At 49.9% G+C, this 20,992-nt stretch overlaps 1 protein-coding gene across 10 annotated transcripts in view; it reads right to left on the reverse strand.

The window, feature by feature from the left end:
* LOC149970091 (centrosomal protein of 192 kDa-like) overlaps positions 1 to 20,992 on the reverse strand; it is an 88,896-nt gene that overhangs the window by 53,010 nt on the left and 14,894 nt on the right. For 6 of the 10 annotated variants that reach the window (XM_090228598.1, XM_090228599.1, XM_090228596.1 and 3 more), the window contains exons 8-16: positions 20,313 to 20,402; positions 14,294 to 14,446; positions 13,898 to 14,039; positions 12,337 to 12,629; positions 11,876 to 12,025; positions 9,004 to 9,253; positions 7,222 to 7,365; positions 1,748 to 2,037; positions 1,106 to 1,247 (exon numbers count right to left, since the gene is read on the reverse strand). In XM_090228598.1, the coding sequence (XP_090084724.1) occupies positions 1,106 to 1,247; positions 1,748 to 2,037; positions 7,222 to 7,365; positions 9,004 to 9,253; positions 11,876 to 12,025; positions 12,337 to 12,629; positions 13,898 to 14,039; positions 14,294 to 14,446; positions 20,313 to 20,402 (1,654 nt within the window). The remainder of the gene's footprint in view (positions 1 to 1,105; positions 1,248 to 1,747; positions 2,038 to 7,221; positions 7,366 to 9,003; positions 9,254 to 11,875; positions 12,026 to 12,336; positions 12,630 to 13,897; positions 14,040 to 14,293; positions 14,447 to 20,312; positions 20,403 to 20,992) is intronic. The other 4 variants (XM_090228604.1, XM_090228602.1, XM_090228600.1 and 1 more) reach the window with 1 other exon arrangement.

Here is a 20,992-nt window from a genome sequence, read left to right on the forward strand (position 1 = left end):
CAGGAATAAGTGTCTTACTGCCTGGCCGGCCTCACAGTGAGAATCAGGAATAAGTGTCTTACTGCCTGGCCGGCCTCACAGTGAGAATCAGGAATAAGTGTCTTACTGGCTGGCCTGGCCGGCCTCACAGTGAGAATCAGGAATAAGTGTCTTACTGGCTGGCCTGGCCGGCCTCACAGTGGGATTCAGGAATAAGTGTCTTACCGGCTGGCCTGGCCGGCCTCACAGTGGGAATCAGGAATAAGTGTCTTACTGGCTGGCCTGGCCTCACAGTGGGAATCAGGAATAAGTGTCTTACTGCCTGGCCTGGCCGGCCTCACAGTGAGAATCAGGAATAAGTGTCTTACTGCCTAGCCGGCCTCACAGTGAGAATCAGGAATAAGTGTCTTACTGCCTGGCCTGGCCGGCCTCACAGTGAGAATCAGGAATAAGTGTCTTACTGCCTGGCCTGGACGGCCTCACAGTGGGAATCAGGAATAAGTGTCTTACTGCCTGGCCTGGATGGCCTCACAGTGAGAATCAGGAATAAGTGTCTTACTGCCTGGCCGGCCTCACAGTGAGAATCAGGAATAAGTGTCTTACTGCCTGGCCGGCCTCACAGTGGGAATCAGGAATAAGTGTCTTACTGCCTGGCCGGCCTCACAGTGAGAATCAGGAATAAGTGTCTTACTGCCTGGCCGGCCTCACAGTGAGAATCAGGAATAAGTGTCTTACTGCCTGGCCTGGCCGGCCTCACAGTGGGAATCAGGAATAAGTGTCTTACTGCCTGGCCGGCCTCACAGTGAGAATCAGGAATAAGTGTCTTACTGCCTGGCCGGCCTCACAGTGAGAATCAGGAATAAGTGTCTTACTGCCTGGCCGGCCTCACAGTGAGAATCAGGAATAAGTGTCTTACTGCCTGGCCTGGCCGGCCTCACAGTGAGAATCAGGAATAAGTGTCTTACTGCCTGGCCGGCCTCACAGTGAGAATCAGGAATAAGTGTCTTACTGGCTGGCCTGGCCGGCCTCACAGTGAGAATCAGGAATAAGTGTCTTACCGGCTGGCCTGGCCGGCCTCACAGTGGGAATCAGGAATAAGTGTCTGGGATGTCCAGACGGTACGTACCCGTGTTCATGGTGCGGTCGTGGTCAGTGTGTGTGAGGGTGTCGTTGTGGACCGAGCTGTCCTGAGAGAGGAAGTCTGATGGTTGAATCAGAGGAAACGGTTCCCTCTTCTCTGGAGAGGTGATGACGTACCCAAACGACGGCTGGAGAGAAGATACAACAACAAACTGGTCAAGTCAGAAGGGTGATGGGAAAAAAATCACAGCCTTAAACCCTCAGTGGTAGTCTCAAACATGGCTTCCCTTCTATCCCCTACGCACCGCGGGCAGGTTTCCCGGACTGAGACGAAGCCTTGTGTTCCTGAACTAAAAGGACACCAACCCTAAGAGACTACGTGAATAGTGAAAGAGTAGAGCAGCGGCCTGCAGAGCGGGGGCCTGCAGAGCGGGGGCCTGCAGAGCGGGGGCCTGCAGAGCGGCGGCCTGCAGAGCGGCGGCCTGCAGAGCGGCGGCCTGCAGAGCGGCGGCCTGCAGAGCGGCGGCCTGCAGAGCGGCGGCCTGCAGAGCGGGGGCCTGCAGAGCGGGGGCCTGCAGAGCGGGGGCCTGCAGAGCGGGGGCCTGCAGAGCGGGGGCCTGCAGAGCGGCGGCCTGCAGAGCGGGGGCCTGCAGAGCGGCGTCAACAGGACACTGAACAAGTCCCATACCCGTTTGACTGTATCGTCCTCCCGGTCCTCCCCTAGACAGCCCAGGGCCTCAGAGCGCTGCTGGAAGAAGGTCCCTAGAGACAGACGGAGGTAGCTCTGGTTCCCTCTGTCCAGCTCCTGGGACACCTGGCTGGCCCGCATCAGGATGTGGCTGCTGGCTGGGAGTCTCCAGGAAGTGTCAGATAGGAGACCTGGACTGGTGGAGGCAGGCTCCATCACCTCCTCTTGCATGAACTGGTTCTCCTTCTCAAACTCCTTCTGGTCTTCTATGATCTTCTCTATGGCGTTACCTGGAACACAATAAAACAGGACAACTCCAGCACACTGCTGATCTGTCTATGGCGTTACCTGGAACACAAAACAGGACAACTCCAGCACACTGCTGATCAGTCTATGGCGTTACCTGGAACACAATAAAACAGGACAACTCCAGCACACTGCTGATCTGTCTATGGCGTTACCTGGAACACAATAAAACAGGACAACTCCAGCACACTGCTGATCTGTCTATGGCGTTACCTGGAACACAATAAAACAGGACAACTCCAGCACACTGCTGATCTGGACTCTTCCCAACACTGATTGAAGCCATAAGTCACGCGAGGCATTGCTGTATGGTGAATACAGTCCCTGGTAAATGGGGTTCGGCCCGTCACAACAGCGTAGGGCCAGTCAACCCATTTACCTGGGGTTTGGCCCGTCACAACAGCGTAGGGCCAGTCAACCCATTTACCCGGGGTTCGGCCTGTCACAACAGCGTAGGGCCAGTCAACCCATTTACCTGGGGTTCGGCCCGTCACAACAGCGTAGGGCCAGTCAACCCATTTACCTGGGGTTCGGCCCGTCAACCCATTTACCCGGGGTTCGGCCCGTCACAACAGCGTAGGGCCAGTCAACCCATTTACCTGGGGTTCGGCCCGTCAACCCATTTACCTGGGACTGTATTTACCATGCAGCACTGCCTCGGGTGACTCCTCGCGTTTTATAAGACTGTTACCGACATATTAAACAACGATAACATCTTTTCATTTAAATGTTATTTGGATTATTTCACAGGAAGAGAAAATGTGGTTGTTAGTGATTTGGGTCACGTTGCTACAGACCCAGTCGTTAATTATTTCAGCATAGTTTCTCTGGAAATGGCCTGTTCATTCCTTCAGGCTGGATAACCTTCTGGTCGCTTGCTAGCCAGACATTTTTCAGCTGACTCAGTCACGTCAAACATTGAACCTGGAATGACAGGACAGTGGCTGCATTCGTTTGAGCGTGTTTTCTATTGACATTTACTTGGGTAAGTCCGTGATGATGACATTGATGCGTGATTTCGCCTGACTCAGAAAAAAGTTATTCTGGGCACCGTTCATGTCTGGTACTAAAGAGAGCTAAATTCCAAAGTGAAACATCAGAAAGGCAGACAGCTTGGCTGATATTAACCCCCCGGCTGTACCAAACTAAACGCTAGGCTGATATTAACCCCCCGGCTGTACCAAACTAAACGCTAGGCTGATACTAACCCCCCGGCTGTACCAAACTAAACGCTAGGCTGATATTAACCCCCCGGCTGTACCAAACCAAACGCTAGGCTGATATTAACCCCCCGGCTGTACCAAACTAAACGCTAGGCTGATATTAACCCCCCAGCTGTACCAAACTAAACGCTAGGCTGATATTAACCCCCAGCTGTACCAAACTAAACGCTAGGCTGATACTAACCCCCAGCTGTACCAAACTAAACACTAGGCTGATACTAACCCCCGGCTGTACCAAACTAAACGCTAGGCTGATATTAACCCCCCGGCTGTACCAAACCAAACGCTAGGCTGATATTAACCCCCCAGCTGTACCAAACTAAACGCTAGGCTGATACTAACCCCCGGCTGTACCAAACTAAACGCTAGGCTGATATTAACCCCCCGGCTGTACCAAACCAAACGCTAGGCTGATATTAACCCCCCAGCTGTACCAAACTAAACGCTAGGCTGATATTTACCCCCCGGCTGTACCAAACCAAACGCTAGGCTGATATTAACCCCCCAGCTGTACCAAACTAAACGCTAGGCTGATATTAACCCCCCGGCTGTACCAAACCAAACGCTAGGCTGATATTAACCCCCCGGCTGTACCAAACTAAACGCTAGGCTGATATTAACCCCCGGCTGTACCAAACTAAACGCTAGGCTGATACTAACCCCCTGGCTGTACCAAACTAAACGCTAGGCTGATATTAACCCCCCGGCTGTACCAAACTAAACGCTAGGCTGATATTAACCCCCAGCTGTACCAAACTAAACGCTAGGCTGATATTAACCCCCCGGCTGTACCAAACTAAACGCTAGGCTGATACTAACCCCCAGCTGTACCAAACTAAACGCTAGGCTGATACTAACCCCCAGCTGTACCAAACTAAACGCTAGGCTGATACTAACCCCCCGGCTGTACCAAACTAAACGCTAGGCTGATACTAACCCCCCGGCTGTACCAAACTAAACGCTAGGCTGATATTAACCCCCAGCTGTACCAAACTAAACGCTAGGCTGATACTAACCCCCCGGCTGTACCAAACTAAACGCTAGGCTGATATTAACCCCCAGCTGTACCAAACTAAACGCTAGGCTGATACTAACCCCCCGGCTGTACCAAACTAAACGCTAGGCTGATACTAACCCCCCGGCTGTACCAAACTAAACGCTAGGCTGATATTAACCCCCCGGCTGTACCAAACTAAACGCTAGGCTGATATTAACCCCCAGCTGTACCAAACTAAACGCTAGGCTGATACTAACCCCCAGCTTTACCAAACTAAACACTAGGCTGATACTAACCCCCGGCTGTACCAAACTAAACGCTAGGCTGATATTAACCCCCCGGCTGTACCAAACCAAACGCTAGGCTGATATTAACCCCCCAGCTGTACCAAACTAAACGCTAGGCTGATACTAACCCCCGGCTGTACCAAACTAAACGCTAGGCTGATATTAACCCCCCGGCTGTACCAAACCAAACGCTAGGCTGATATTAACCCCCCAGCTGTACCAAACTAAACGCTAGGCTGATATTTACCCCCCGGCTGTACCAAACCAAACGCTAGGCTGATATTAACCCCCCAGCTGTACCAAACTAAAAACGCTAGGCTGATATTAACCCCCCGGCTGTACCAAACCAAACGCTAGGCTGATATTAACCCCCCGGCTGTACCAAACTAAACGCTAGGCTGATATTAACCCCCGGCTGTACCAAACTAAACGCTAGGCTGATACTAACCCCCTGGCTGTACCAAACTAAACGCTAGGCTGATATTAACCCCCCGGCTGTACCAAACTAAACGCTAGGCTGATATTAACCCCCAGCTGTACCAAACTAAACGCTAGGCTGATATTAACCCCCCGGCTGTACCAAACTAAACGCTAGGCTGATACTAACCCCCAGCTGTACCAAACTAAACGCTAGGCTGATACTAACCCCCAGCTGTACCAAACTAAACGCTAGGCTGATACTAACCCCCCGGCTGTACCAAACTAAACGCTAGGCTGATACTAACCCCCCGGCTGTACCAAACTAAACGCTAGGCTGATATTAACCCCCAGCTGTACCAAACTAAACGCTAGGCTGATACTAACCCCCCGGCTGTACCAAACTAAACGCTAGGCTGATATTAACCCCCAGCTGTACCAAACTAAACGCTAGGCTGATACTAACCCCCCGGCTGTACCAAACTAAACGCTAGGCTGATACTAACCCCCCGGCTGTACCAAACTAAACGCTAGGCTGATATTAACCCCCAGCTGTACCAAACTAAACGCTAGGCTGATACTAACCCCCCGGCTGTACCAAACTAAACGCTAGGCTGATATTAACCCCCAGCTGTACCAAACTAAACGCTAGGCTGATACTAACCCCCGGCTGTACCAAACTAAACGCTAGGCTGATACTAACCCCCGGCTGTACCAAACTAAACGCTAGGCTGATACTAACCCCCCGGCTGTACCAAACTAAACGCTAGGCTGATATTAACCCCCCGGCTGTACCAAACTAAACGCTAGGCTGATATTAACCCCCCGGCTGTACCAAACTAAACGCTAGGCTGATATTAACCCCCCGGCTGTACCAAACTAAACGCTAGGCTGATATTAACCCCCCGGCTGTACCAAACTAAACGCTAGGCTGATAATAACCCCCGGCTGTACCAAACTAAACGCTAGGCTGATATTAACCCCCCGGCTGTACCAAACTAAACGCTAGGCTGATAGTAACCCCCAGCTGTGCCAAACTAAACGCTAGGCTGATACTAACCCCCGGCTGTACCAAACTAAACGCTAGGCTGATATTAACCCCCCAGCTGTACCAAACTAAACGCTAGGCTGATATTAACCCCCCGGCTGTACCAAACTAAACGCTAGGCTGATAGTAACCCCCCGGCTGTACCAAACTAAACGCTAGGCTGATAGTAACCCCCAGCTGTACCAAACTAAACGCTAGGCTGATATTAACCCCCCGGCTGTACCAAACTAAACGCTAGGCTGATATTAACCCCCCAGCTGTACCAAACTAAACGCTAGGCTGATATTAACCCCCCGGCTGTACCAAACTAAACGCTAGGCTGATAGTAACCCCCCGGCTGTACCAAACTAAACGCTAGGCTGATAGTAACCCCCAGCTGTACCAAACTAAACGCTAGGCTGATATTAACCCCCCGGCTGTACCAAACTAAACGCTAGGCTGATAGTAACCCCCAGCTGTACCAAACTAAACGCTAGGCTGATACTAACCCCCGGCTGTAGCAAACTAAACGCTAGGCTGATAGTAACCCCCGGCTGTAGCAAACTAACCGCTAGGCTGGAAGAGAGGAAATAATGTGGAAGTTGAGATGATTGGGACAGCAACATGATATTCTGACGAGGCACAGTGATCATTTGGGACAGCAACATGATATTCTGACGAGGCACAGCAACATGATATTCTGACGAGGCACAGCAACATGATATTCTGATGAGGCACGGTGATCATTTGGGACAGCAACATGATATTCTGACGAGGCACAGCAACATGATATTCTGACGAGGCACAGCAACATGATATTCTGACGAGGCACGGTGATCATTTGGGACAGCAACATGATATTCTGACGAGGCACAGCAACATGATATTCTGACGAGGCACGGTGATCATTTGGGACAGCAACATGATATTCTGATGAGGCACAGTGATCATTTGGGACAGCAACATGATATTCTGACGAGGCACGGTGATCATTTGGGACAGCAACATGATATTCTGACGAGGCACAGTGATCATTTTCAGATGGAACTTAAAGGCCATTAGAGCACGGTTTGGAAAGCTGTTCGTTCAATCAGCATTCAGGATCCAACGTTACGGTGCGGAACACCAACCCCTAGTTAGAACCAAAATAACAATCCACAAATCCCTATTTCCATGTACAGCTAAAAGAACAGTTTGACAATAGCCCCTCTACTTACTGCCTGGAACGAAGTCCTCAGCCTGGAACTGGTCTGCTACCTCCGGCAGCTGGTTTCCATCCACCTCCTTCTCAAAGGACGAGTAGTAAGCCAGATCAGTCACCCACTTCCCCTCCTCGTTCTGGTAGACCACACTGTGAGAGGCTGGAACACAGACACACACACAGGGAGGACAATGAACCACACAGACCTTGTTCTGGTAGACCACACTGTGAGAGGTTAGAACACAGACACACACACAGGGAGGACAATGAACCACACAGACCTGATGGAGACCCTGTTCTATAAACCAGGGTACCAGTGAGGATTTACTACAGCTGGACAACTTGGTACAGCTGTTAAGTCATTAACAATAAAATCAGACAATTGTTTTCAAGTCATTAAGATGAGGTTGGATCATAGCGATATTCAATCAAATTCACCCGTTGATTTAAAACCTGTTTCACCCTGTATCGTGGTTGGTGTGTTGACGGATCGGTCCAAAATCAAGTCACACAAAACATACATTTTCTGTCCATGAATTTATAGCAGTGTAAGTTGTTACATCATATATTAATCATGACCCCTGTAAGGATCCTGGGTCTAGTTGTTACATCAGATATTAAACATGACCCCTGTAAGGATCCTGGGTCTAGTTGTTACATCAGATATTAATCATGACCCCTGTAAGGATCCTGGGTCTAGTTGTTACATCAGATATTAAATCATGACCCCTGTAAGGATCCTGGGTCTAGTTGTTACATCATATATTAATCATGACCCCTGTAAGGATCCTGGGTCTAGTTGTTACATCATATATTAATCATGACCCCTGTAAGGATCCTGGGTCTAGTTGTCAGACGGTTGTTGAATAGAGAGCTCAGAAATGCAGTGTAGCATTTATTGTCTCCTTATGTTACGGGATGAAAACACTTCTCCTGGGCTCACAAATCCCCAAAATGTAACACACAAATCCCCAAAATGTAACACACAAATCCCCAAAATGTAAACGATTGCAAAATCAAGCGCTTCTAACCGAAAGAGTCACCTTACGTTGATCCTTAAAAACCTAAATCTATACCGCCATTAACGTGGTTCTTCAATGATTATGCATAATACTTGATGGATGCTAATCTGGTGTTATTATAGCTGTTTATTTACACATCATCATCATCATCTGATCCAGGAAGGAACTGGATGACAGTGGAGTGAGTCCCAGTGGGTCCCACCCGGGGGGGCAGCTGACGGGGTCCCACCGGGGGCACCACACAGGGAGCCGTTGGCACCGGGGACGGGGCACCACACAGGGAGCCGTTGGCACCGGGGACGGGGCACCACACAGGGAGCCGTTGGCACCGGGGACGGGGCACCACACAGGGAGCCGTTGGCACCGGGGACGGGGCACCACACAGGGAGCCGTTGGCACCGGGGACGGGGCACCACACAGGGAGCCGTTAGCACCGGGACACACCACACAGGGAGCCGTTAGCACCGGGACACACCACACAGGGAGCCGTTAGCGCCGGGACACACCACACAGGGAGCCGTTAGCGCCGGGACACACCACACAGGGAGCCGTTAGCACCGGGACACACCACACAGGGAGCCGTTAGCACCGGGACACACCACACAGGGAGCCGTTAGCACCGGGACACACCACACAGGGAGCCGTTTGTACAGGGGACACGACACAGGGAGCAGTTTGTACCGGGGACACGACACAGGGAGCAGTTTGTACCGGGGACACGACACAGGGAGCAGTTTGTACTGGGGACACTACATGGGGAACCGTTTGGGACTTACCCGGTTGGAAGTCCAGGTTATCAGGACAGTGGTTCCAGTCGCTGTCAGAGTGAGAGGAGTCCTCCTGTTGGAAGCTCTGAGAGAGGTACTTCGCTTCCAGAGAGATGTAGAGGAGATCCTTCTCACCCTGACTCATGTCTGACAGGCCAGGAGGACCAGGAGGTGCAGAGGAGTCCCCACATGGACCTCCTCTTGGCCCCAGGGCAGCAGTCCTCCCCCTCCCCTCCTCATCACTAAGCGAAGGAAGCACCTGGTACAGAAGGAGAAAACTCACTAACACTGTATAATTGTGTACCTTTACCTTAATTTAACTAGGAGATTCTTGAAATGTTTAACCCCGAGGGGCAGCATGTCCTAAATGTATTGGTTAACCCCGAGGGGCAGCATGTCCTAAATGTATTGGTTAACCCCGAGGGGCAGCATGTCCTAAATGTAATGTTTAACCCCGAGGGGCAGCATGTCCTACATGTATTGGTTAACCCCAAGGGGCAGCATGTCCTAAATGTAATGTTTAACCCCGAGGGGCAACATGTCCTAAATGTATTGGTTAACCCCGAGGGGCAACATGTCCTACATGTATTGGTTAACCCCAAGGGGCAGCATGTCCTAAATGTAATGTTTAACCCCGAGGGGCAACATGTCCTAAATGTAATGTTTAACCCCGAGGGGCAGCATGTCCTACATGTATTGGTTAACCCCAAGGGGCAGCATGTCCTAAATGTATTGGTTAACCTCGAGGGGCAGCATGTCCTAAATGTATTGGTTAACCCCGAGGGGCAGCATGTCCTTTAACCCCGAGGGGCAGCATGTCCTAAATGTATTGGTTGACCCGAGGGGCAGCATGTCCTAAATGTATTGGTTAACCCCGAGGGGCAGCATGTCCTTTAACCCCGAGGGGCAGCATGTCCTAAATGTATTGGTTAACCTCGAGGGGCAGCATGTCCTAAATGTATTGGTTAACCTCGAGGGGCAGCATGTCCTTTAACCCCGAGGGGCAGCATGTCCTAAATGTATTGGTTGACCCGAGGGGCAGCATGTCCTAAATGTATTGGTTAACCCCGAGGGGCAGCATGTCCTTTAACCCAGAGGGGCAGCATGTCCTAAATGTATTGGTTAACCTCGAGGGGCAGCATGTCCTAAATTTATTGGTTAACCCCGAGGGGCAGCATGTCCTTTAACCCCGAGGGGCAGCATGTCCTAAATGTATTGGTTGACCCGAGGGGCAGCATGTCCTAAATGTATTGGTTAACCCCGAGGGGCAGCATGTACTTTAACCCCGAGGGGCAGCATGTCCTAAATGTATTGGTTGACCCGAGGGGCAGCATGTCCTAAATGTATTGGTTGACCCGAGGGGCAGCATGTCCTAAATGTATTGGTTGACCCCGAGGGGCAGCATGTCCTAAATGTATTGGTTGACCCCGAGGGGCAGCATGTCCTAAATGTATTGGTTAACCGCGAGGGGCAGCATGTCCTAAATGTATTGGTTAACCGCGAGGGGCAGCATGTCCTAAATGTATTGGTTGACCCCGAGGGGCAGCATGTCCTAAATGTATTGGTTAACCCCGAGGGGCAGCATGTCCTAAATGTATTGGTTAACCCCAAGGGGCAGCATGTCCTAAATGTAATGTTTAACCCCGAGGGGCAGCATGTCCTTTAACCCCGAGGGGCAGCATGTCCTAAATGTATTGGTTGACCCCGAGGGGCAGCATGTCCTAAATGTATTGGTTAACCCAGAGGGGCAGCATGTCCTAAATGTATTGGTTAACCCAGAGGGGCAGCATGTCCTAAATGTATTGGTTAACCTCGAGGGGCAGCATGTCCTAAATGTAATGTTTAACCCCGAGGGGCAGCATGTCCTAAATGTATTGGTTAACCCCGAGGGGCAGCATGTCCTAAATGTATTGGTTAACCCAGAGGGGCAGCATGTCCTAAATGTATTGGTTAACCCAGAGGGGCAACATGTCCTAAATGTAATGTTTAACCCCGAGGGGCAGCATGTCCTAAATGTATTGGTTAACCCCGAGGGGCAGCATGTCCTAAATGTATTGGTTAACCCAGAGGGGCAGCATGTCCTAAATGTATTGGTTAACCCAGAGGGGCAGCATGTCCTAAATGTATTGGTTAACCTCGAGGGGCAGCATGTCCTAAATGTATTGGTTAACCTCGAGGGGCAGCATGTCCTAAATGTAATGTTTAACCCCGAGGGGCAGCATGTCCTTTAACCCCGAGGGACAGCATGTCCTAAATGTATTGGTTAACCCAGAGGGGCAGCATGTCCTAAATGTATTGGTTAACCTCGAGGGGCAGCATGTCCTAAATGTATTGGTTAACCTCGAGGGGCAGCATGTCCTAAATGTAATGTTTAACCCCGAGGGGCAGCATGTCCTTTAACCCCGAGGGACAGCATGTCCTAAATGTATTGGTTAACCCAGAGGGGCAGCATGTCCTAAATGTATTGGTTAACCCAGAGGGGCAGCATGTCCTAAATGTAATGTTTAACCCCGAGGGGCAGCATGTCCTTTAACCCCGAGGGACAGCATGTCCTAAATGTATTGGTTAACCCAGAGGGGCAGCATGTCCTAAATGTATTGGTTAACCTCGAGGGGCAGCATGTCCTAAATGTAATGTTTAACCCCGAGGGGCAGCATGTCCTTTAACCCCGAGGGACAGCATGTCCTAAATGTATTGGTTAACCCAGAGGGGCAGCATGTCCTAAATGTATTGGTTAACCCAGAGGGGCAGCATGTCCTAAATGTATTGGTTAACCCCGAGGGGCAGCATTGTCCTTTAACCCCGAGGGGCAGCATGTCCTAAATGTATTGGTTAACCGCGAGGGGCAGCATGTCCTACATGTAATGGTTTGTCAGTGTACCTGAGAGAGGTGGAAGCTGCTCTGTGTGGTCTGGAGGTGAGAGGTCATGTCCTGGGGTCTCCAGTGTCCAGCACCAGTCCTCAGATATATAGAATCCAAGACACCTTGACCCTCCCCTGCCACCGTAGACTCTGTACTGTCCATGGCATCCTGCAGAACCAAACCCCCCCACACACACACACACATACATTAATGGAGGGGACAAGATTATCCAAGTGTCTGTTGTATGTAACAATATCAGTTCAGGTGACCGTATCACTGCCGGTGACCGTATCACTGCCGGTGACCGTATCACTGCCGGTAAATAGCACAGAACACGGGGTAGTGGGCGGCCAGGAGTTTTTCCTGACAGCGTGACCTGACCTGGAGGAACTCCTGGCCTCTTAGGTACAACTCCTGCCATGTACACAGTCTAGGTCCACACTGGTGTTGTAATGGAAAAAGGCCAACAGAAGACTCACCAGCGCCTCCTGTCTGTCTAAGGCCATACTCCAGTTGACAGGGGACATCCTCTGGGGCCCGGCGCTGGTCTCTCCAGTCCCCACCGGCCCCACACGGTCCCCCATCAGGCTGCCCCGGCTCAGCCCCAGTAGAGTGTGAGGGTCCTGGGCATTCTCTCCCGGCACGCTGGCCCCCAGGATCCCCAGCCCCCGCAGCACATCGTAGGTGGTCTGGGCCGAGGAGGAGGAGGGTAGAGTGGACACGCCATCGTTCCCTCCCTCCTCACTCCCACTGCTTCCGTCTCCTCCTCCTCCTGGCGAAGGACAGATGACCGGTTACCAACATCCACTCAGAGGTCGACACGTTCATATAAGGAAATCAGTCAATTTAAATAAATTCATTAGGCCCTAATCTATCTAATCTGTTGGTCAGACACCTTAAAAATAGAAAAGGTAGGGGCGTGGACCAGGAAACCAGTCAGTATCTGGTGGGACCACCTCATGCAGCGAGACATCTCCTTCACAGAGTCGACCAGGCTGCTGACAGATCAGGCTGATCAGGCTGCTGACCGACCAGGCTGCTGACCGACCAGGCTGCTGACCGACCAGGCTGCTGACCGTGGCCTGTGGAACATTGTCCCATTCATTCTTCAACGGCTGTGCGAAGTCGGTGGATATTTTGCCGGGAACTGGAACACGCTGTCGTACACGTCGATACAGAACATCCCAAACAACAATGGGTGACATGTCTGGTGAGTATCCACACCATGGAATAACTGGGACATTTTCAGCTTCCAGGAACTACGTTCAGATCCTTGTGACATTATGCTGAAACATGAGGTGATGGAGGAGGATGAATGGCACGACAACGGACCTCAGGATCTCATCACGGTATCTCTGTTCATTCATTATGCTGAAACATGAGGTGATGGAGGAGGATGAATGGCACGACAACGGACCTCGGGATCTCATCACGGTATCTCTGTGCATTCAAATTGCCATCGATAAAATGCAATTGGTGTTTGTTGTCCGTAGTTTATGCCTGCCCATACCATAACCCCACCATGGGGCACTCTGTTCACAACGTTGACATCAGCAAACCGCTCACCCACACAACGCCATACACGCTGTCTGAGGTTATGAGGCAAGTTGGACAAACAGTCAAATTCTCTAAAATGGCATTAGATGCAGCTTATGATAGAGAAATGAACTTTCAATTATTCGGCAACAGCTCGTGAAGATTTCTGCAGTCAGCATGCCAATTGTAACCTTCCTCAAAATTTGAGAAATCTGTGGCATTGTGTTGGGTGAGAACACTGCACATTTTATAGTGGCCTTTTATTGTCCCCAGCGCAAGGTGTAATGGTCATGATGTTTAATCAGATTATTGATATGCCACACCTGTCAGGTGGATGGATTATCTTGGTAAAGGAGAGATGCTCACTAACAGAGATGTCAACAAATGTGTGCACAGAATTAGAGAGAAATAAGCTTATTGTGCGTATGGACATTTCTGGGATCTTTTATTTCAGCTCATGAAACACGGGACCAACACTTTCTATTTTTGTTCAGTGTATGTTACCTGTTACAGTGTTGATGACTTGGCCCTCTGCAGAGTATCTGTGTTCTAACCCAGGTAGAGGGTTACGACCAGAGTAAACTTCTTCGTCAGAGCTGCCTCCCTCCAGCCCAGGTCTGAAGCTGGGACGGTAGCTCTCCCCCACCTAACCCAGACAGACATAATGACCTCTGGTCTGACAGGCTAAAACAGGGCTGTGTTCAGTAGGACAATTTGGGAGAAAACATTTTGAAAACCAAACGCTACATCAACTTATCAAATACTGATTTGGTTGAAAATGATTCGTACATTCTGTTTGTAACGTTGTTCAGCTTTGTGTTTTCTACTGAAAACCACAAAGGTCAACCAGAAGCAGTGAGATAGAGAAACAGACAGACAGGGACAGAGACATTATCATACCAGCTGTCGGGAGGTGCTGGACAGCAGGAGTCTGTGTCTGGTAGAAGTGTGTCTCCTAGCTGCCTCCAGCTCATCCTCAGTGTCCTCCTCATCACTGCCGGGACACGAGTCCATCCCTGTAGCAGCCAGCCGTACGTCAGGCATCTGGAAACCCTCATGACAGGACAAACAATCCAATCTTAGTGAAACCAGGCTGAAATAGAATACTAATATACTGTTTAGTTTGTACAGGAAGATGAATAAAGAATACTAGTTGTGAACAAGATCCATAGGCTGACAGAGCTGCTCTTAGTCTCCATAGGCTGACAGAGCTGCTCTTAGTCTCCATAGGCTGACAGAGCTGCTCTTAGTCTCCATAGGCTGACAGAGCTGCTCTTAGTCTCCATAGGCTGACAGAGCTGCTCTTAGTCTCCATAGGCTGACAGAGCTGCTCTTAGTCTCCATAGGCTGACAGAGCTGCTCTTAGTCTCCATAGGCTGACAGAGCTGCTCTTAGTCTCCATAGGCTGACAGAGCTGCTCTTAGTCTCCATAGGCTGACAGAGCTGCTCTTAGTCTCCATAGGCTGACAGAGCTGCTCTTAGTCTCCATAGGCTGACAGAGCTGCTCTTAGTCTCCATAGGCTGACAGAGCTGCTCTTAGTCTCCATAGGCTGACAGAGCTGCTCTTAGTCTCCATAGGCTGACAGAGCTGCTCTTAGTCTCCATAGGCTGACAGAGCTGCTCTTAGTCTCCATAGGCTGACAGAGCTGCTCTTAGTCTCCATAGGCTGACAGAGCTGCTCTTAGTCTCCATAGGCTGACAGAGCTGCTCTTAGTCTCCATAGGCTGACAGAGCTGCTCTTAGTCTCCATAGGCTGACAGAGCTGCTCTTAGTCTCCATAGGCTGACAGAGCTGCTCTTAGTCTCCATAGGCTGACAGAGCTGCTCTTAGTCTCCATAGGCTGACAGAGCTGCTCTTAGTCTCCATAGGCTGACAGAGCTGCTCTTAGTCTCCATAGGCTGACAGAGCTGCTCTTAGTCTCCATAGGCTGACAGAGCTGCTCTTAGTCTCCATAGGCTGACAGAGCTGCTCTTAGTCTCCATAGGCTGACAGAGCTGCTCTTAGTCTCCATAGGCTGACAGAGCTGCTCTTAGTCTCCATAGGCTGACAGAGCTGCTCTTAGTCTCCATAGGCTGACAGAGCTGCTCTTAGTCTCTTAGTTGTTTTGAAAATATGAAAATATGATCAGGATTAAGAACATTAAAACTAACATTTAATCCATCTTCTTTGATATTGACCATAACCTGTTGGTGGGGGAAACTTGTGTTTTCACTTTTCAACCCCAGCTCTGAATCCACAATATGGCTTTCTTTACTGGAAGCTTCTCTAAAGTAAAACAGTGTGGAGAGCTGCCCTTCGGTACACAAGGCCCTCTACTCTTGTCTATTTTTACCAATGACCTGCCACTGGCATTAAACAAAGCAGGCTGATGATTCAACCATAAATGCAGCTAATGAAGTCACTGAAACCCTTAACAAAAAGCTACAATCTGTTTTGGAATGGGTGGCCAGTAATAAACTGGCTAAGAGTTGAGGAAAGTGACGTTCACTTCTTGTTTTTATAATAAGCATTAATGTGTTGAAAATTCCAAATTGTTAGCATAGTCAACTTACACACAGATCTGACTAACACACATACCCCCCCAGCAGACATGCCACCAGGGGTCTTTTCACAGTCCCCCCAGCAGACATGCCACCAGGGGTCTTTTCACAGTCCCCCCAGCAGACATGCCACCAGGGGTCTTTTCACAGTCCCCCCAGCAGACATGCCACCAGGGGTCTTTTCACAGTCCCCCCAGCAGACATGCCACCAGGGGTCTTTTCACAGTCCCCCCAGCAGACATGCCACCAGGGGTCTTTTCACAGTCCCCCCAGCAGACATGCCACCAGGGGTCTTTTCACAGTCCCCCCAGCAGACATGCCACCAGGGGTCTTTTCACAGTCCCCCCAGCAGACATGCCACCAGGGGTCTTTTCACAGTCCCCCCAGCAGACATGCCACCAGGGGTCTTTTCACAGTCCCCCCAGCAGACATGCCACCAGGGGTCTTTTCACAGTCCCCCCAGGGCCAGAACAAATTCAAGGAAACATACAGTATTATACAGAGCCATGAGTGCATGGAACTCCCATCTTCTATCGCAAGTGAACAGCAAACCTGGTTTCACAAAAACAAATAACTCGACGACACGCGGGACGACGCCTCTCCTCCATGTGACATACATGTTGTATGTACTGACATGTAGCTGATGGATGAGCACACGCTACATGTTAATGTTTTTACATGTATGTAAATAGTAAATTAATTTGTCTGTCGTTGTGTGTCAGACCTCTAAGACCAGCTAGTATCTGTCAGCTAACGGGGGATCCCAATAAATCAAAAATGATACGTGGGCTAATTAATACATTTTCAATACATGTAGTTAATTCAGTACTAAGGTCAACTCATTGTTGAATTCTGTTTTAATGCCTGGATTCCGTGAGGGCCCTAATGATAAGGCTCTCCATATAGGGACCAGAATAAGGCTCTCCATATAGGGACCAGAATAAGGCTCTCCACATAGGGACCAGAATAAGGCTCTCCACATAGGGACCAGAATAAGGCTCTCCACATAGGGACCAGAATAAGGCTCTCCACATAGGGACCAGAATAAGGCTCTCCACATAGGGACCAGAATAAGGCTCTCCACATAGGGACCAGAATAAGGCTCTCCACATAGGGACCAGAATAAGGCTCTCCACATAGGGACCAGAATAAGGCTCTCCACATAGGGACCAGAATAAGGCTCTCCACATAGGGACCAGAATAAGGCTCTCCACATAGGGACCAGAATAAGGCTCTCCACATAGGGACCAGAATAAGGCTCTCCACATAGGGACCAGAATAAGGCTCTCCACATAGGGACCAGAATAAGGCTCTCCACATAGGGACCAGAATAAGGCTCTCCACATAGGGACCAGAATAAGGCTCTCCACATAGGGACCAGAATAAGGCTCTCCACATAGGGACCAGAATAAGGCTCTCCACATAGGGACCAGAATAAGGCTCTCCACATAGGGACCAGAATAAGGCTCTCCACATAGGGACCAGAATAAGGCTCTCCACATAGGGACCAGAATAAGGCTCTCCACATAGGGACCAGAATAAGGCTCTCCACATAGGGACCAGAATAAGGCTCTCCACATAGGGACCAGAATAAGGCTCTCCACATAGGGACCAGAATAAGGCTCTCCACATAGGGACCAGAATAAGGCTCTCCACATAGGGACCAGAATAAGGCTCTCCACATAGGGACCAGAATAAGGCTCTCCACATAGGGACCAGAATAAGGCTCTCCACATAGGGACCAGAATAAGGCTCTCCACATAGGGACCAGAATAAGGCTCTCCACATAGGGACCAGAATAAGGCTCTCCACATAGGGACCAGAATAAGGCTCTCCACATAGGGACCAGAATAAGGCTCTCCACATAGGGACCAGAATAAGGCTCTCCACATAGGGACCAGAATAAGGCTCTCCACATAGGGACCAGAATAAGGCTCTCCACATAGGGACCAGAATAAGGCTCTCCACATAGGGACCAGAATAAGGCTCTCCACATAGGGACCAGAATAAGGCTCTCCACATAGGGACCAGAATAAGGCTCTCCACATAGGGACCAGAATAAGGCTCTCCACATAGGGACCAGAATAAGGCTCTCCACATAGGGACCAGAATAAGGCTCTCCACATAGGGACCAGAATAAGGCTCTCCACATAGGGACCAGAATAAGGCTCTCCACATAGGGACCAGAATAAGGCTCTCCACATAGGGACCAGAATAAGGCTCTCCACATAGGGACCAGAATAAGGCTCTCCACATAGGGACCAGAATAAGGCTCTCCACATAGGGACCAGAATAAGGCTCTCCACATAGGGACCAGAATAAGGCTCTCCACATAGGGACCAGAATAAGGCTCTCCACATAGGGACCAGAATAAGGCTCTCCACATAGGGACCAGAATAAGGCTCTCCACATAGGGACCAGAATAAGGCTCTCCACATAGGGACCAGAATAAGGCTCTCCACATAGGGACCAGAATAAGGCTCTCCACATAGGGACCAGAATAAGGCTCTCCACATAGGGACCAGAATAAGGCTCTCCACATAGGGACCAGAATAAGGCTCTCCACATAGGGACCAGAATAAGGCTCTCCACATAGGGACCAGAATAAGGCTCTCCACATAGGGACCAGAATAAGGCTCTCCACATAGGGACCAGAATAAGGCTCTCCACATAGGGACCAGAATAAGGCTCTCCACATAGGGACCAGAATAAGGCTCTCCACATAGGGACCAGAATAAGGCTCTCCACATAGGGACCAGAATAAGGCTCTCCACATAGGGACCAGAATAAGGCTCTCCACATAGGGACCAGTATAAGGCTCTCCATATAGGGACCAGAATAAGGCTCTCCATATAGGGACCAGAATAAGGCTCTCCATATAGGGACCAGAATAAGGCTCTCCATATACGGACCAGAATAAGGCTCTCCATATAGGGACCAGAATAAGGCTCTCCACATAGGGACCAGAATAAGGCTCTCCACATAGGGACCAGAATAAGGCTCTCCACATAGGGACCAGTATAAGGCTCTCCATATAGGGACCAGAATAAGGCTCTCCATATAGGGACCAGAATAAGGCTCTCCATATAGGGACCAGAATAAGGCTCTCCATATACGGACCAGAATAAGGCTCTCCACATAGGGACCAGAATAAGGCTCTCCACATAGGGACCAGAATAAGGCTCTCCATATAGGGACCAGAATAAGGCTCTCCATATAGGGACCAGAATAAGGCTCTCCACATAGGGACCAGAATAAGGCTCTCCACATAGGGACCAGAATAAGGCTCTCCATATAGGGACCAGAATAAGGCTCTCCATATACGGACCAGAATAAGGCTCTCCATATAGGGACCAGAATAAGGCTCTCCACATAGGGACCAGAATAAGGCTCTCCACATAGGGACCAGAATAAGGCTCTCCACATAGGGACCAGAATAAGGCTCTCCACATAGGGACCAGAATAAGGCTCTCCACATAGGGACCAGAATAAGGCTCTCCACATAGGGACCAGAATAAGGCTCTCCACATAGGGACCAGAATAAGGCTCTCCACATAGGGACCAGAATAAGGCTCTCCACATAGGGACCAGAATAAGGCTCTCCACATAGGGACCAGAATAAGGCTCTCCACATAGGGACCAGAATAAGGCTCTCCACATAGGGACCAGAATAAGGCTCTCCACATAGGGACCAGAATAAGGCTCTCCACATAGGGACCAGAATAAGGCTCTCCACATAGGGACCAGAATAAGGCTCTCCATATAGGGACCAGAATAAGGCTCTCCATATAGGGACCAGAATAAGGCTCTCCATATAGGGACCAGAATAAGGCTCTCCATATAGGGACCAGAATAAGGCTCTCCACTACCTACTGTCCTGCAGTGATGATTCACCATCTACATCAAATGTTATCATTTATCTGCAGATAATCACAAAAAAAGCCAAAATGAACAGCTCTGTCAGCAATGCGATTCGGGAAGCTAGACTGACTGACAGTGAGGATAAAGTGAGTGACTTTGGTCTCGTCTGACAAGCCCCAGTATCTCAGTTAATATGAGGTGGAAAACGTTACCGGCTGAAAATAAGTCTGTAACTGGCTGATTAGTCGATGCTAAATGGGAGACACAGTCTGCCTGCCTGTCCGACTGCCTGCCCGCCTGTGCGACTGCCTGCCCGCCCGCCCGCCCGACTGCCTGCCTGCCCGAGTGCCTGTCCGCCCGACTGCCTGTCCGTCTGTAAAGTAATAAAAGTAATAGTGTCATGGAGGAGTTGTCCGGCTGCCTGCCCGGCTGCCTGCCCGGCTGCCTGCCCGGCTGCCTGCCCGGCTGCCTGCCTGCCCGACTGTAAAGTAATAGTGTCATGGAGGAGTTGTATCCACCTGATCATAGTCATCCAGGAACTGGTATCTGTTCTTCTGTGGTTCTGTAGAACCGGGCTGAGATGAATAGTCTTGGTTGGCTGGCTGGTTCTGAAAATCAATACAATATTATCATTAATGAAGAAACAGACAAATATAAAAATAAATAGATGTATCGAGACGAGAGAGGATTAGAAAGCAGGAAGAGAGGATTAGAAAGCAGGAAGAGAGAGAGGATTAGAAAGCAGGAAGAGAGAGGATTAGAAAGCAGGAAGAGAGAGAGGATTAGAAAGCAGGAAGAGAGAGAGAGGATTAGAAAGCAGGAAGAGAGAGAGAGGATTAGAAAGCAGGAAGAGAGAGAGAGGATTAGAAAGCAGGAAGAGAGAGAGAGGATTAGAAAGCAGGAAGAGAGAGAGAGGATTAGAAAGCAGGAAGAGAGAGGATTAGAAAGCAGGAAGAGAGAGAGGATTAGAAAGCAGGAAGAGAGAGAGGATTAGAAAGCAGGAAGAGAGAGAGGATTAGAAAGCAGGAAGAGAGAGAGGATTAGAAAGCAGGAAGAGAGAGTGGATTAGAAAGCAGGAAGAGAGAGTGGATTAGAAAGCAGGAAGAGAGAGTGGATTAGAAAGCAGGAAGAGAGAGAGGATTAGAAAGCAGGAAGAGAGAGAGGATTAGAAAGCAGGAAGAGAGAGAGGATTAGAAAG

The sequence above is a fragment of the Oncorhynchus mykiss genome, unplaced genomic scaffold (genome assembly GCF_057628025.1).
Source record: "Oncorhynchus mykiss isolate SJ-2025 unplaced genomic scaffold, ASM5762802v1 scaffold93, whole genome shotgun sequence".
NCBI classification, from domain to species: Eukaryota; Metazoa; Chordata; class Actinopteri; order Salmoniformes; family Salmonidae; genus Oncorhynchus; species Oncorhynchus mykiss.